This window comes from Lactuca sativa, chromosome 5 (genome assembly GCF_002870075.4).
Source record: "Lactuca sativa cultivar Salinas chromosome 5, Lsat_Salinas_v11, whole genome shotgun sequence".
In the NCBI taxonomy this organism is placed as follows: domain Eukaryota; kingdom Viridiplantae; phylum Streptophyta; class Magnoliopsida; order Asterales; family Asteraceae; genus Lactuca; species Lactuca sativa.
This window is the reverse complement of record NC_056627.2, coordinates 7785001-7799375: the sequence shown is the minus strand read 5'-3', so window position 1 is coordinate 7799375 and position 14375 is coordinate 7785001. Positions and strand designations below refer to the sequence as shown.

The 14375-nt window shown below is 32.1% G+C and overlaps 4 protein-coding genes across 4 annotated transcripts; 3 read left to right on the top strand and 1 right to left on the bottom strand.

Annotated features, from left to right (window-relative positions):
• The first annotated feature begins 403 nt into the window (after nt 1-403).
• On the top strand, nt 404-1716 carry LOC111897381 (uncharacterized). The gene has a single exon (XM_023893335.3). The coding sequence runs from the start codon at nt 547-549 to the stop codon at nt 1558-1560; it is 1014 nt and encodes a 337-aa protein (XP_023749103.1). The 5' UTR covers nt 404-546; the 3' UTR covers nt 1561-1716.
• Nucleotides 1717-4314: 2598 nt separating this feature from the next.
• On the bottom strand, nt 4315-4695 carry LOC111897385 (uncharacterized). The gene has a single exon (XM_023893339.1). The coding sequence runs from the start codon at nt 4693-4695 to the stop codon at nt 4315-4317; it is 381 nt and encodes a 126-aa protein (XP_023749107.1).
• Nucleotides 4696-7716: 3021 nt separating this feature from the next.
• On the top strand, nt 7717-8673 carry LOC111897384 (protein FAR1-RELATED SEQUENCE 8-like). Its single transcript, XM_023893338.1, has one exon. It carries the CDS (start codon nt 7717-7719, stop codon nt 8671-8673), a length of 957 nt encoding a protein of 318 aa, XP_023749106.1.
• Nucleotides 8674-9046: 373 nt separating this feature from the next.
• LOC111897383 (protein FAR1-RELATED SEQUENCE 9-like) lies at nt 9047-9604 on the top strand. The gene has a single exon (XM_023893337.1). It carries the CDS (start codon nt 9047-9049, stop codon nt 9602-9604), a length of 558 nt encoding a protein of 185 aa, XP_023749105.1.
• The last annotated feature ends 4771 nt before the right edge of the window (nt 9605-14375 follow it).

Sequence of the window (14375 nt, the reverse complement as noted above, 5' to 3'; positions counted from 1 at the left end):
AAATATTTAATAGTAATAATCGAATAACATTATTTTGATATATATATATATATATATATATATATATATATATATATATATATATATATATATATATATATATATATATATATATATATATAATAATGTTATTCGATTATTGTGACACCAAAGGGCTTGTAGCCTAGCAGTATCAGCACTGTCCTCCCTCCTTGAGGTTGAGGGTTCAAGTTCCGTCGTGGACATAGGTGGATTTAGGTGTTAGTTTAGGAGTAATTATATATTATATTTGTCGGTTAAAAAAAAAAAAAAAAAAAAAAAAAAAAAAAAAAAAAAAAAAAAAAAAAAACTCTTGTGACTTTTAAATCAAAATACGAAATCTTGTGTGAGGTCCAAAATATAAAGAGACCAATAAAATTATCGAAATCTATGCAAACATAAAAGAATAAAAAGTCGCTGAAAATCGAGATTTTGCCCTGACTACATACTACCGATGAGGCCATGAGTCCATGACCTATATCCTTGTTCCCAAACTGAAGCTGTTTTGGTTAGTACAGTAAATGCGAAATGTTCGCCAATTTTGGAACTGGAATCCGTTTACGAACCGGAAGCAACCCCTTCTTCTCCATATTTAAATCTCCACAGAACCCGCCACCCGTCGTCATCAATCTTTCTCAAACCCTAACCCTAGCAATGGCGACTCTCTCTGCTCCTGATAATCGAAGACCCACATGCCCATCTTGTTCAAGGCCAACTAGCTTCTGCCTCTGCACTCGACTTAAAACCCCAGTTCTTGAAAACTCCATAGCCGTCACAGTTATCCAACACAGCGTAGAGAAGAAACACCCACTCAATTCAGCTAAAATAGCAAAATTAGGTCTGAAGAACGTCGATGTAATTTGTGTTTCAGATGTTCTTTCTGAAGCCCACTTTGATTTACACTTTTCCGAATCTAATTCTGAAATGGGTCCTCGTGATTCAGTCGAAAACAGCAAAAAGACTGAACATTTACCACCTGCTGATATCAGTTTCACTATTGAGAAAAAAGGTGCCATTACATCTCTTGTGAATAATTGGGATCAAAACCAAGATTTTAATCAACTTTTGGTTGCGATTGATGGAGTAAGAAATGGGTTTACTGTGAAAAAGACGCAGAGAGGGAGGGATCAAATATACATGGAAGAATTTGTAATTGAAGTTCCTCCAGGATCATTGCTTCTTTTCCCAAGTGAGAATTCGATTGGGATAGAAGATGTTAATTTCAGTGTCAAGAATTTGATTGTATTAGATGGAACATGGCCTAAAGCCACGAAGATGTACAAAGAAAATCCATGGTTGAAACTGTTGCCACATTTGAAGTTGGATATTGATAAGCTGAGTTTGTATGGTGAAGTGAGGCGACAACCAAAAGCAGGATGTTTGTCATCGATTGAGAGCATTGTTTATGCACTCAAGGCTATTGGGGGAGAAGATCTTGAAGGTTTGGATTGTTTGTTGGATGTTTTTGAGTCAATGGTTGTAGATCAGAGGAGATGCAAGGATGAAAGATTGAAGTTTGAAAGTGAAATCAGGTCTATGTAGAAGACCTTGTTATGAACTTATGATTGATTTTAGATTGTGCTTTCAGTGATCATCTTTGAAAACTAAAAAGATTCAATGGGTTTATGTTGTTTATAGAATCTTGAATGGACAATTCCAGTTGAATTTAATGACGAAATGCATAATCATGTTTCATTCTATTTACGAGACATTTCACATTTTTACTATTGTATGAAATGAGTAGTTTTTCCATACGTTCTATGTGTCAAAAAAGTGAACAACTACTCATTTCATACACTAGTAAAAATGTGAACTGTTTTATAAATCCATTTTCTATACATATTTTACTATAAGTTTAGTTTCACTTATTTGCCATTTAGAACAAAAATTAACTAATTGTTGGTTACTACTTAAAATGTTGCATGTTTAGGTTTTAGCATAAAATGTATTCTTTTTAAACCATTTTATTGCACAATTTAAAACAAAAAACTGAAATATCATTATAGAAACAATCATTAATAAATTTGAGAACAAAAAAAATGGTAAAATGGTAGCACGATACCGGTAAATTCACCCCTAAACCTTAAACCCTGATCACCGAACAAAAATTCTTCCTCCTCTCACCTGCAAATGCTAAAGCTTTTCACACGGCAGCGACACGACCTCCACAGCCACAGCCGACCACCAATCCTCTTTATATTCTGTCATCTGATACAATCCCATTTTGAAGACGACCCACCGTTTTCCCCAATCCTCAAAACTGCAAACCCCTTAAATCAGAACAACAAGAAGCTCAAAGGAAATGCATCAAACAAGAACCCCAAGAACGAATTTCCTACAAAATCGAATTTACCCTTTGATTTCAGGTTCGTACTCTGAGACCAACCCTTCCGTCGAACCTATTAGGTATCGAGAGACCCCTAAATTCTCTCCTTTTGGGCCGGGTTGACTTGAACGGACATGAAGTGGCACTAGGGACGTGCTTCGGGCCGGAACCGACCCGAACCCGAATTGGATGAAAATTGGGAACCGAAACCGGACCGATTATACTAATACAGGATCGGTTCGGTTCGGGTAATACGAGTTTCAATTTGGTTATTAACCCGAAAGGACCGAAATAACCCAAATAAACATTTATACTATGTTTTCGAACCGAATAACCAAATTAAAACGAAATGACCCGAATAACCCAAATAAACTGAAATGACCCAAATAACCCAAATAAGTAAATTCTATATCTAGTTCCAGAAAAAAAAAATATTAATTTAATATTTTTTTTCTTGAACTAAATATAGAATTTTCTTATTTGGGTTATTCGGATCATTTCGGTTTATTTGAGTTATTCGAGTCATTTCAGTTTATTTGGGTTATTCGGTTCAAGTGACTATTCACTTTCCGGTCGCTCTTTTTGGCCTGATTAAACCTTTATTTGAGTAACCCGGACCGAATAACCTGAAACCCGAATTGGGCAAAAATAGATACCTGAGAACCGACCCAAATAACTTATTCGGGTCAGTTCGGTTTGGGTTTCGGTTTCGGTTCGGATATTTGGTCCAAACGCACATCCCTAACCGCCACGGTGGCTCCGTTGCAGCAGGCAATCGACATCACCAAGGTAGAAGAGAGGAATGCTGTTCTTGGGAATCCATTATCAGAGGAAGAAGTATCTAAACTAGTTGAACGATATCGGCATAGTGATTGCTCTGGCCAAATCAATTTGGGTAAAAATCACATCTTTACTACTAAATTGCTTCAAATTGATTAACTATTCATGTAGAAACCCAATTTAATCGGATTAAATTGACATTTATGATGTGTTAGGGAAGGGTGGGGTTACCCACAACATGATCGATGACATCCATAACCATTGGAAGAAAGCTGAAGGTGTGAGGATCAAGTGCTTAGGAGTTCCAACTCTTGACATGGACAATGTCTGTTACCACCTTGAGGTTTGAACTCGCACTTCTTTTACTAAATTGAATTGAATCCAGTAACAAAGCATTTGTCTTGGGCTCTTGGCTGACAGATTCATAGAATTTTGCAGGACAAGACTGGGGGGAAGATCATATATCGGCAGATTAACATCGTGCTACTCTATCGTGGATGAAATTACAACTCCAAGAATAGACCTCTCGTTCCCTTGATGCGATGGAAGCCATATCCATTAATTTATCCGAAGATCATAAAGAATGTTGCAGATGGCTTGACATTTGAAGAAACAAAAGAAATGAGAAACCGAGGGCTTAGCTATCCTCCACTCATAAGACTAAGTACATAACCATTACCCATATGTCTTATATATGGTTAAAAAATGACAAAATTGCCTTTGAAGTTGAACAAGTAGTGAATCTCGATTGTGCCCATGTGGGTATGAGCGATTGCAAAATGATCGCTGTGAAGCTAAGGGTATGTGTTTTCTGACAAATATTCTGATAAAAAGTTTCCATCTTTATGTCTTTTTTTGATAAAAATCTGATAATCTTGTTTCACTGTTGGCTCTTTAACACAGGATCTGGTACCTTGTGTGCCTATATTGTATAAACACGAACAGATCATTCTCTGGAGAGGGAAGAAAGCCATGGAAACTGCTTTGAATGATTTGTAACCGCTAGTAATTTCAACTTATCATGTCGATTTAAAAAATGAAAGATTATGTACATTACATGAAAAACCTATAATTCATACTCGCTGAAAATCTTGAATTCAAGACACTATTTACAAAAATGAAATTAAAAATAGGTTCAATCACTACACTCGGTTAATTTGCTAAACATACATACATGTAAAGGATTACAGTTACTCTGGTATGCTATGAAGCGCAGGTCTCCAAGGCCGTTGATTTGATTCAAATCCTCCATTAATATTACTACTGCTGTTCATCAACTGAGTCAACACCTGTTGTAACGTCAGCCCTTGCATCTCCTGCATACCCAATAACTCCTCCAATTGTTTCTTCGTTATCTTAATTTTCACCTCCGTCGTCCGTCTTTTTCTTTTACCGCCGGAAGAAGAAAAAAGGTCATCGGAATCTCCATCTCCGTCTCCGGCCACCAACTTCTTTTCACCTTTACTGCGAGGTTCGCATGAAAGTAGCGCTTCTTCTGGCGATGTTGCTGGTGATCCCCAGTAATCGCCACCCCATTGATTGTCGTAATCTTTTTTCAAGCAGTTTCCCATTCGATTTCTTGGATTTTCAGAAATTTAACGAAGAAAGTAGAGATTATTTGGGAGTCAGATTGGTGTTTATGAATAATATATAAGAGTGATGATGGGTGGATATATATATATACAAAAAGCGTGTACGTATAGGTTAAGAAGAAAGGGTAAAAGAGATGTGGATGGCCACGTAGGATGGTGTCAATGTGTCCTACCTGGCAGGTGCAGTACGTATAGTTGGTTTGACCCTATCCCAACTATCAAACTCAATTACTCAATAATCAATAATTAATGCTACTTATTTTATAATATCAATTTATTTTTATTTTTATTTATTTATTTTTGAAAGGCAAATATAACATATTTTTAAACTGCTCTTTAAATTTATATATGTTCATGATTAGACTTGATGATTAGACTTGAACGATCAACCTTGTTGATATATATTGTGATATACTCAATGTAGTATGCAGATATTAAATGAATCCATTTGGGTAATTTTTATTTTTTATTTTTATTTATTTACCATGTCAAATGAAAAAGGTTAAAGAGTTTGAAAAAAACTTAAAAAGGATGAGTAGTTTGCAGTAGTAAAGGGAAAATTATGTACTTAAGGATGTTGAAATTTATGGATTGATTATAATTTTATTCAAGGGTAGAGTTATTTCATACAAAGATTCTTGAAATTTTTTATTAGATACAAAAATCTAAAGGCTTATGACATAGTTTTTACATTCATACTTGACATACTAATTATTTGTAAGGTTAATCATCATCATCATAATCTGATAAACAACTATATATTGCTGTCGGCTCTTCATTCTTTTTAAATTTTCGTCGTATGTTGTATGCATAAGGCATATTTAATTACTCTTTATAAAATACTATAATTGACTTGATATATACAATTTAATATGTTTTTGGTATGTTATTTGTGATTGCAAAAGTATTTATTATTATTTTTTGTGTGTACATGCCGTTCAATCAATAATCTATTAAGTGTTGAATATTTATGATAAACATTCAAATATGGGTAGTCATACCAAGATGTGCAAAAGCTCGGTCCTACCTTTTATGGATTTCATCATTTCATTTATAATTTTGATTTTTAGTCAATTATGGTTTGATTAATCCCGAAATGCGTTGAGTCGGCTATATAAAAATTGAAATTTCAGCCTTTGTTGTTTTTTAATTAGGTCCGACTAGTTTGAAGAAACATCATTGATTACAATTACTTATAAGTTGTAATAACAAAATAAAAGTCATGTTCAATCCAAATTAAATTAACTATATCGGTTGAATTCAAAAAACACATGTAAAAATGATGTATTTAATTAGATCAAGTATTCATGACTGTTGAATTGTCTACTCATTATCATATTTGGTCATTTTCACTATCGACATTATATCGGTAAAACCATTTGAAGAAAAAGATTAGTACAAATTTTATCGAAAAAATTAATAGAACACATACACTAGTGAGGGTATTTTAGTCGATTTAACTTTATCATCGATCTTTATCATTGTTGTCGTAAGTGTCCACGACATATTTTACATCATTCTTTTTCATAATTGAAAAATCATAAACATAATGTTAATCTTTAAGGATGTTGATTTCAAATACTAATGATTAAAAAATAATTATGTTGAAGTAAATGCCAAAAAAATATGTCACTGAACTAAAATTAGTGATTTAAAAATAGTTGGGGGACATTATTTGTATCTAATTTTATTTATATTAAGTATAAGTGACGTTGGTTGGTTTGATGGCCGGTTTAACGGACGAACCGGATATATTTTATGTGTGAAAGGGATTAGGAACCGGATCTAGCCAGTGTGAACACGAATCTAGTACTATGATTCTTTCTTTTGTCTGTGGGTGTGTGTGGGGTATGCACTTCCAATGTGTGGTTGTTGTCAAGTAACTAAAAGGTTTGGTTTTAATTTATTAATTTCATAGGTTTTGTTATGAATTACTATTATTAAGTTATTTAAAATATTTTATTTAATTCAGATGATATTTGGTTAGTCGTGTATTCAAAAAATTTCGGTTCAAGATGCTTATAATAAAACTCTTTTTTAGATACAATATACGATTTCTTTTTAATGCTACAAGAAACTAGAGTTTTAAATATATTTATGTTGAAAGAATAAAAAAAAAGTATCGGTCATAAATCATAATCTCATTATTGTCTTCATTACTTATCTGAAATTCACCTACCATTTTAGATCCGTACAATTTTCTCATCCAAATGAAAGTTTTTTTTTTTTTTTTTTTTTTTTTTTTTTTTTTTTTTTTTTTTTTTTTTTAGATAACGTGTATTTTAAAATAACTAATAACTTGGTTATTTATAATCATATCTTTTATATTGTAAACATATAATTAATTAATGAGAAATTAAATTGGTTCCTACTATTTCTTCCTACTAATATACCTATCCACTAAAATTATGTCATTTGTCATTAATATTTCATCTCATTTAATTTAATTTGATATTCCTATAGTGCCCTTAATGAAGTAATTGAGAAAAAAGGAAGAAAAATATCATGTAAGATACATGATCGTTCGTAGCAACCTGCAATCCTGATTCTTTCTCAATATCTCAAACCCTTCTTCTTGTTATTCTATTGCTCATGACAACTGCAACCAAGCGCGCCAGCAACCACAATCACAACAACAACATACAGATAAATTTTGCTTTAATTATGTGAAGGCTACACACACTAATGGTGTTTTAAAGTTCGATCTTGTTACATTTTTCTTTTTGAAGCTATATGATTTTGTTTGTGGGTTCTAAATATTTTTATCTTTTGTTAAGACTTCTGTTGGCAGTTATAGGTGACGGATAAAATAGAATAATAGTGAATAGTGATTATAGAAATTGGTCAGTCATATTTGCATTTATAATATAACTGTATAGTTATATTTCTAATAAGATAACTCTTATTTATTGATTAATATTACAACTTATAGTAGGTTATGTTGCTTTATTATTGATAAAATCTTTGGTTTATTGTTAACAAAATATTTGATATTTGATCATGGAGATTGCAAATTCAGTTAAAGAGGCTATAAATTCAGTAGAAAAGGATGCAATTTCAATAGAAAAGGCTGCAATTTCAGTTGAAGAGGCTGCAAATTCAATTGAAGAACATACAAATATCAATCCTCAAGATCAAAAAATTCCTAAAGTTGGAATGAAGTTTGATTCAGAAGAAGACCTTTACAATTACTTTAAAACATATGCATTCCATACTGGATTTGGTATACGAAAATCTAGTACAAGAACAAAAGATTCTTGTGCTAAAACATACTATTCGCTTGGATGTGCTAAAGGAGGGGTATATGTGCCTAAAACAAGCAAACCATATAAAAAGTCTTCTAAAACAAACTGTAAAGCACAAATTAGCGTAATTGCATATAGTGATGGAAGATGTGTTATCTCTAGTATGTTTCTCGAACATAATCATGCTTTAAGTCCCAAAAAATCTCGTTTCCAACGATCACATAAGAAAATGGATTCATATGCTAAAAGAAGACTTAAATTGAATGATTATGCTAGAATTCCATTAAATAAATTTTTTCACTCGTTAGTTGTTGAAGCGAAAGGGTATGAAAATTTGCCTTTTGGCGAGACAGATTGTAGATCTTACATCACAAAAGTAAGATATCTAAGACTTGGGCTTGGGGATGCCAAGACACTTCGTAATTATTTTGTCTGTATGCAAAAAAGGACTTCAAATTTTTTCTATGTGATTGATATAGATGATGAATGTCGTATGCGAAATATATTTTGGGTGGATTCAAGGTCAAGGGCAACATACGAGTCATTCGAGGATGCTATTTCGTTTGATAGCACATATTTGACTAACAAATATAATATGCCGTTTGCGCCTTTTGTTGGAGTAAATCACCATGGACAATCTATCTTATCTGGATGTGGTTGCTTTCACGAGAGGATACAGAAACATATGTATGGTTATTCAAGTCATGGTTAGAATGCACGAATGGACAGGCACCAAAAGCAATAATAACAGATCAATGTCGATCAATGCAAGGAGCTGTGGCATAGGTATTCCCTGATTCTCATCATCATCTTTGTCTTTGGCATATTATGAAAAAGATTACTGAAAAATTAAGTAGGTTGCCTCAATATAAATTAATAAAGAAGACTCTAAAAACCCTTGTATATGAGTCTACGGACACTCAAGAGTTTGAAGATGCGTGGCGCAAGTTGGTTGAAAAGTAGGCACTTGAAAAAAAATGAGTGGTTAAGTTCTTTATTTAACGATCGAATGTGTTAGGTGCCGATATATGTGAAAGAAAACTTTTGGGCAGGGATGTCTAATACACAAAGAAGTGAAAGCATTAATGCTTTTTTTTGATGCATATGTTAATTCTAAAATCTCATTGCGACAATTTGTTGAGCAATATGACAATGCACTAAAAAGCAAGATTGAAAAAGAAAATAAGGCTGATTTTGAGTCTCTCAATTGTTCTTATAAATTAGTAACTGGGTTTTATTTTGAGAGACAGTTTCAGGAAGCATACACAAATACAATATTTAAGTTGTTTCAAGATGAGTTAGGAGGTATGTTATTTTGCAATTCTTCATTGGTCAAAGTGGATGGTACACGCTATGTATTTCATGTCACGGATATTATGGAATGGAAACATGGAGATTCTAAAAAAAGAGTTGTTCATACTGTTAGTTGTGATGAGATTGAATGTGATATACAATGTTTTTGTCATTTGTTTGAGTTTCGAGGAATTATTTGTAGGCATGCGGTGAAAATATTGATTGAGAAGGATGTTAAAGAAATCCATCAACGGTATATTTTGTCCCGATGGAGGAAAGATGTGAAGCATGGTCACTACTTAGTGATAAATTGTTATGAAGATTTAATGAGTTGTGAAAACGCTAAATAATTTAACCACTTGTGTTCCAATTTTTACGAGGTTGCGCATATTGCTAATTCCCGCGAAAAGTATGAATACTTGCTAAATTGTGTAAATATGGCTAAAGAAAAGTTAAATGATGATTCGGTTTTGGGTTGTAGTAGTAACATCAATTTGGTAGTTAAAGATGTTCGTGTTTCAGACTCGACTACGAAATTGTTACCACCCTTGCAAGTGCGTGGTAAAGGCCGTCCACCATCCAAGAGAAAGGAATCTAGAGTATAACAAGTTATGAAGAAGAAAACAAAGAAAAATGTAATATTTTATGTATCTAGACTTTTTTCTTAATTTGGTTAATATAGTTTATAATAACCGAGTTTTTTAGGTACGTGAAAAAACGGACAACATACAACAAGATCAACCAGATTCAAGTCGTGAGCATGGAGCAAATTCCTATAATGCTGAGCCGAACTACCAATTTGATCTTAATGTACCGATTTGAATGTTAAAGACCGATGAGTAGGTGGAAATAGTATAATATAGGTTTTTTGAAAAAAGATTAAATTTTAGTTTCATTTATTTTGCATTTAATGATTTTGAAAGAACCGAATGACATTGTGATAGTGTTACGAATTGGATTTCTTGGTTTCAAAATAAAACACACAATTGTCATTTATTGAATAATTGTAATTTTATTCTGTGAAGGATCAAAATATGCTACAAGAATATGAGTAGAGGGCATTTTGGTCCTTTTATTATGTTATGGGGTTGCCTAATATTGTGTACATACAAATGGAACAAAAAAAAAGTAAGAGCTGAAACAGAAATTGAACAACATTGATATGTAGTCTTCCCGAGCCTATATCTGATTCAATATATAACCAAAAAATGTGTTTGTATAGTCTAAAATGAAGTACAAACTCTAAATTACATGCTGGAAAAAAAATCAAGTAAATCCGACTTCATATGACTGGGTTATGTGTATTTTTAAAAGTGGGACAGATTGCAAAAAAAAAGTGTTGAAACAGAAATTAAACAACATTGATACACAGTCTTCCTGGGCCTATATCTGATTCAATATGTAACCAAAATATGTGTTTGTAGAGTCTAAAATGAAGCACAAACTCTAAACTACATGCTGAAAAAATATCAAGTAAATCCGACTTCAGTTGACTGAGTTATGTGCATTCTAACTCAAGGGCATTTTTGTCCAGATTTACAAAATGGAAGCTTTGGCCATTTTTGTCTAGGTTTACAAAAAAAAAAAAAAAAAAAAAACAATTCAAGGGCATTTGTGTCCTAAACGAGAAATGAAATTAATGGACATTTGATTCCAGATGCAAAAAATACAACTCATGTAAAGTGTTTACAAAAATAAACTACATTGCTATATTAAACCATTCTCGTATAAGTACATTGTAAAATATCAAACAATCTCAATAATGATTATTACAATGTTCAGAAGATAAGAATAGAACATTTTTCATATAACCACATATCGTCTCTATTAAGTTCTCTCTATTAAGCTCTGAAAGTGCAATATAAGAAAAGCCTTGAAGATGCCATTACAGGTGCCTCTTTATCTATTACTACTACTTGTTAGGTTGCCATTGATATTTCTTCATGGCATTAAGCACCTGAGCTTGAGCAAGTGCCAAGGATCTTGAATGAGCATACTCCTCTTCTACTAGATCACATATGTACTCTGTCCCAATAATCATCCTTTCTTTATTCAATCGAAGCTGCAGTAACTTTAACCCATTAAAACAATGATAATGCATCAATTACATAAAGTAAGATAAAATGGAACACACGTAAATGAAGCCTTTTATCTTAAATCAAAGCTGAAGTAACTCATTCTAACTAACTCCATTCGTATTTATAATACTTCTTATAACATCATTCTAACTCCTAACCAACTTTATCCGAATTGACCAGTTTACCCCATTTACCAAGGGATTCAAAAACCTAAAGGAGGAACCATGAAACAAAGATCAATGTGAAGTTCAATTTTGTGTAATTACACACACCCACAACAATATGATCCCTGATTTTGTAATAGTAGATTTTGGTAAACATATACAGGTGGAAATTTTGACTAATTTACAAAAAAATGGTTAATCATGTGCTCTATTTCTCTCAAAAAATTGGAATCTGCTTATGAAAAATCAAGTAATGCTCTTGGAAATTGCTACTGAAAAACTCAGGTTATGCAAATATCAGAAATGGAAAAACTCAGGTTAGCTTACTGCAATTTGCTACTAAATGAACCCAAATAAACTTCTTCAAACACAAAGAAATTCGGACGATTGCCACAAAAATTTCTAACTGATTGTAGCTGATACTTGCCAGATTCTCGGTAGAGATGTGGGACCGTTGGCGATGGTTTTGTCGTGGCGTGGCTAGTTAGGTATCGATGGTCTTCGGTCGGTGGTTGGCTGCCGACTGGAGATGTCGATTGAAGTCGGCGCGGACACGTCGACTAAAGCCGGTGGGGAACATCAGACGAGAAGAAGATGAAGAAGGGCCTGTACAAGATAGTCATAATCAAGAATTGGGGATTGATAGTTGATACATGATTTTTTTCCTTTTTTTTATTGTTTCATTAAGGGTAGTTTTGGAATATCAAATACAATTAGATGACATGGAAAAATTGTGACAAATGTTTTGATTTAAATAGGCAGGAACAATTATAGAAATAAAATGTAGAAATCAATTTAATTTCTCTAATATGTGTATCTTAAAGTTAGTTTTGACAATACGGTTTAACATAAAAAATCTTATCAAAAAAATTATCTTTCTTTTACAATTGTTTTAGAGAGGATATAGTATTGAAAACACTACCCCCACCCAAAAAAAAAATCCACTACACGCTCCAATTAAATTTGTCGCCCATTTTGATTGCTTCATGCACGTGAATCGTTGACTTCACAAAAGGGAATGCATTCTCTATAAGAAGCAATGGATGAATGGACTAAGAATGATGGGATTGCTTTAAGTAAGCAATGATCTCAATTACGACAAATGGAAGAAGAGAAATACGTAAGAGATTGGAGGCACAATTTAGATTTACTTAACTGATTACTATGTATTACTCATAAATAATAGCTGTTTGATAAAATTGTACTAGTCATAAATAATACTTTCTCCGTCTCATATTTATTGTCTATTTTTTATTTTTAAAGTCTTTATTCTTCAGTTTTGACCTTATATGTTTTTATTTGTATTATATATTACTTGATGAAACTTATAACAATGAAAAGACATTTAAAACACAATCCATTTATGTATTTGGAATCAAGTATTATATAATAAAAACAAAAAATATTTAAGGTTACAGTTGAAGAATAAAAACTTCAAAAGTCAAAATTGGACAATAAATATGAGACGAAAGTAGTCGTTGTTTGATAAAATTGAACCATTAGTGCTGAATGATTCTAACTTTTTAATGGTTCGGAGAATGTGAAGTTGCTTGACCGTTTAGGTTGTATCAAATACGTTGAATGCTAACTCATTCATATGTGACCTATGTGAATGGTTTTATTCAGTCAAAATAACCTCTATATAAATAACATGTTTACATTCTAGCATCCATTGAAAACAGAAAAAGATATTAGTGATAAACATAATTACAAAAGAAATAGCAAGAGAATCAAATCCAAAATATAGACGGTCCTTCAGCTTGGTGGGTAACTGAATGGTGTGTTGGGTCTACAAAAAATGAGATGTTGGGTTAGATAAATGAGTAGGCCAAGGGGGTATTTATATCAGTAGATATATTTATATAGCTTGCGGGCCATATATTGTATACTTTTATTTGGCCCATGTACACATGTCCATATGTACAAGTGTATATCTTGTGTGCATGTATAATAAACTTTTCATGGTCAAGAAAAATAAGATCTTTCATCACCAAAATTCTCTTCCTACAATCTTTTTCTCTTCTCTTCTCCTTTTCCGTGGCCAGCCCTAACACTAAATGCTCACGTGTTATTTGTTTTTTCAAAAAAATTACTTCTCACCACTTCTTGTTGAGCCGTGCAACACTTGGCTTTTTATAGGTGTTTATTTTTTGGAAGACTTCTAACTTAAAAACTGTTGTATGTGTGTTGTGTAACACAACACTAAACGATTCTTTTCAAATCACTTCTCACTTACTTTAAGTTATATTTTTCAACTTAGATTTTTTTGATTTTTTTTCAACATGTTTATTATTTTAATAATAGTTGAAGAATATGTAAACAATTGGAATATATTTTACATAATTTAAAATAATTTCGAAACATTTTGTAAATTCCATATAAATATTTTTTTGTGTTATATTGTCTTTTAACCAAATATTAATAAATTATAAAGTTAATCATTAAAATTACCAAATTTAATGAAGTTAACCAGAAAAATATTCATCGTCTTCAAAATTTTAACAAAAATAAACATGTTTTTGACTTAATTACCAGTTTTTTTATTGTTATTTAGCAAATATTATGTTTAATTCTTTTATATAAACATCTTTAAAAATCATATCATTACAATGATCTTTATATTTGATTTGTATATGATTAAACTAAATAAATTTTTTACTTAGATTTATTTTTAACTATTGTATAGTTAATTTCAGTTTATTATAGCAGTATGCAAAGATTAGAAAACAAACATATTTTTATTATAGGCTACAACCATTTGGTCTACATTTTCTATTATAGAGGGTTGCAGATGTGATCCACAAAGTTCAGTCGTTTCGCTTCGAAAAAACAAACAACACCCTACTCTTCTTTTACCGTTGTTAACAATACACATGCTA

Coding starts and splice junctions, on each gene's coding strand:
- LOC111897381 (XM_023893335.3), top strand. CDS start 547: ATGTTCGCCAATTTTGGAACTGGAATCCGTTTACGAACCGGAAGCAAC.
- LOC111897384 (XM_023893338.1), top strand. CDS start 7,717: ATGGAGATTGCAAATTCAGTTAAAGAGGCTATAAATTCAGTAGAAAAG.
- LOC111897385 (XM_023893339.1), bottom strand. CDS start 4,695: ATGGGAAACTGCTTGAAAAAAGATTACGACAATCAATGGGGTGGCGAT.
- LOC111897383 (XM_023893337.1), top strand. CDS start 9,047: ATGCTTTTTTTTGATGCATATGTTAATTCTAAAATCTCATTGCGACAA.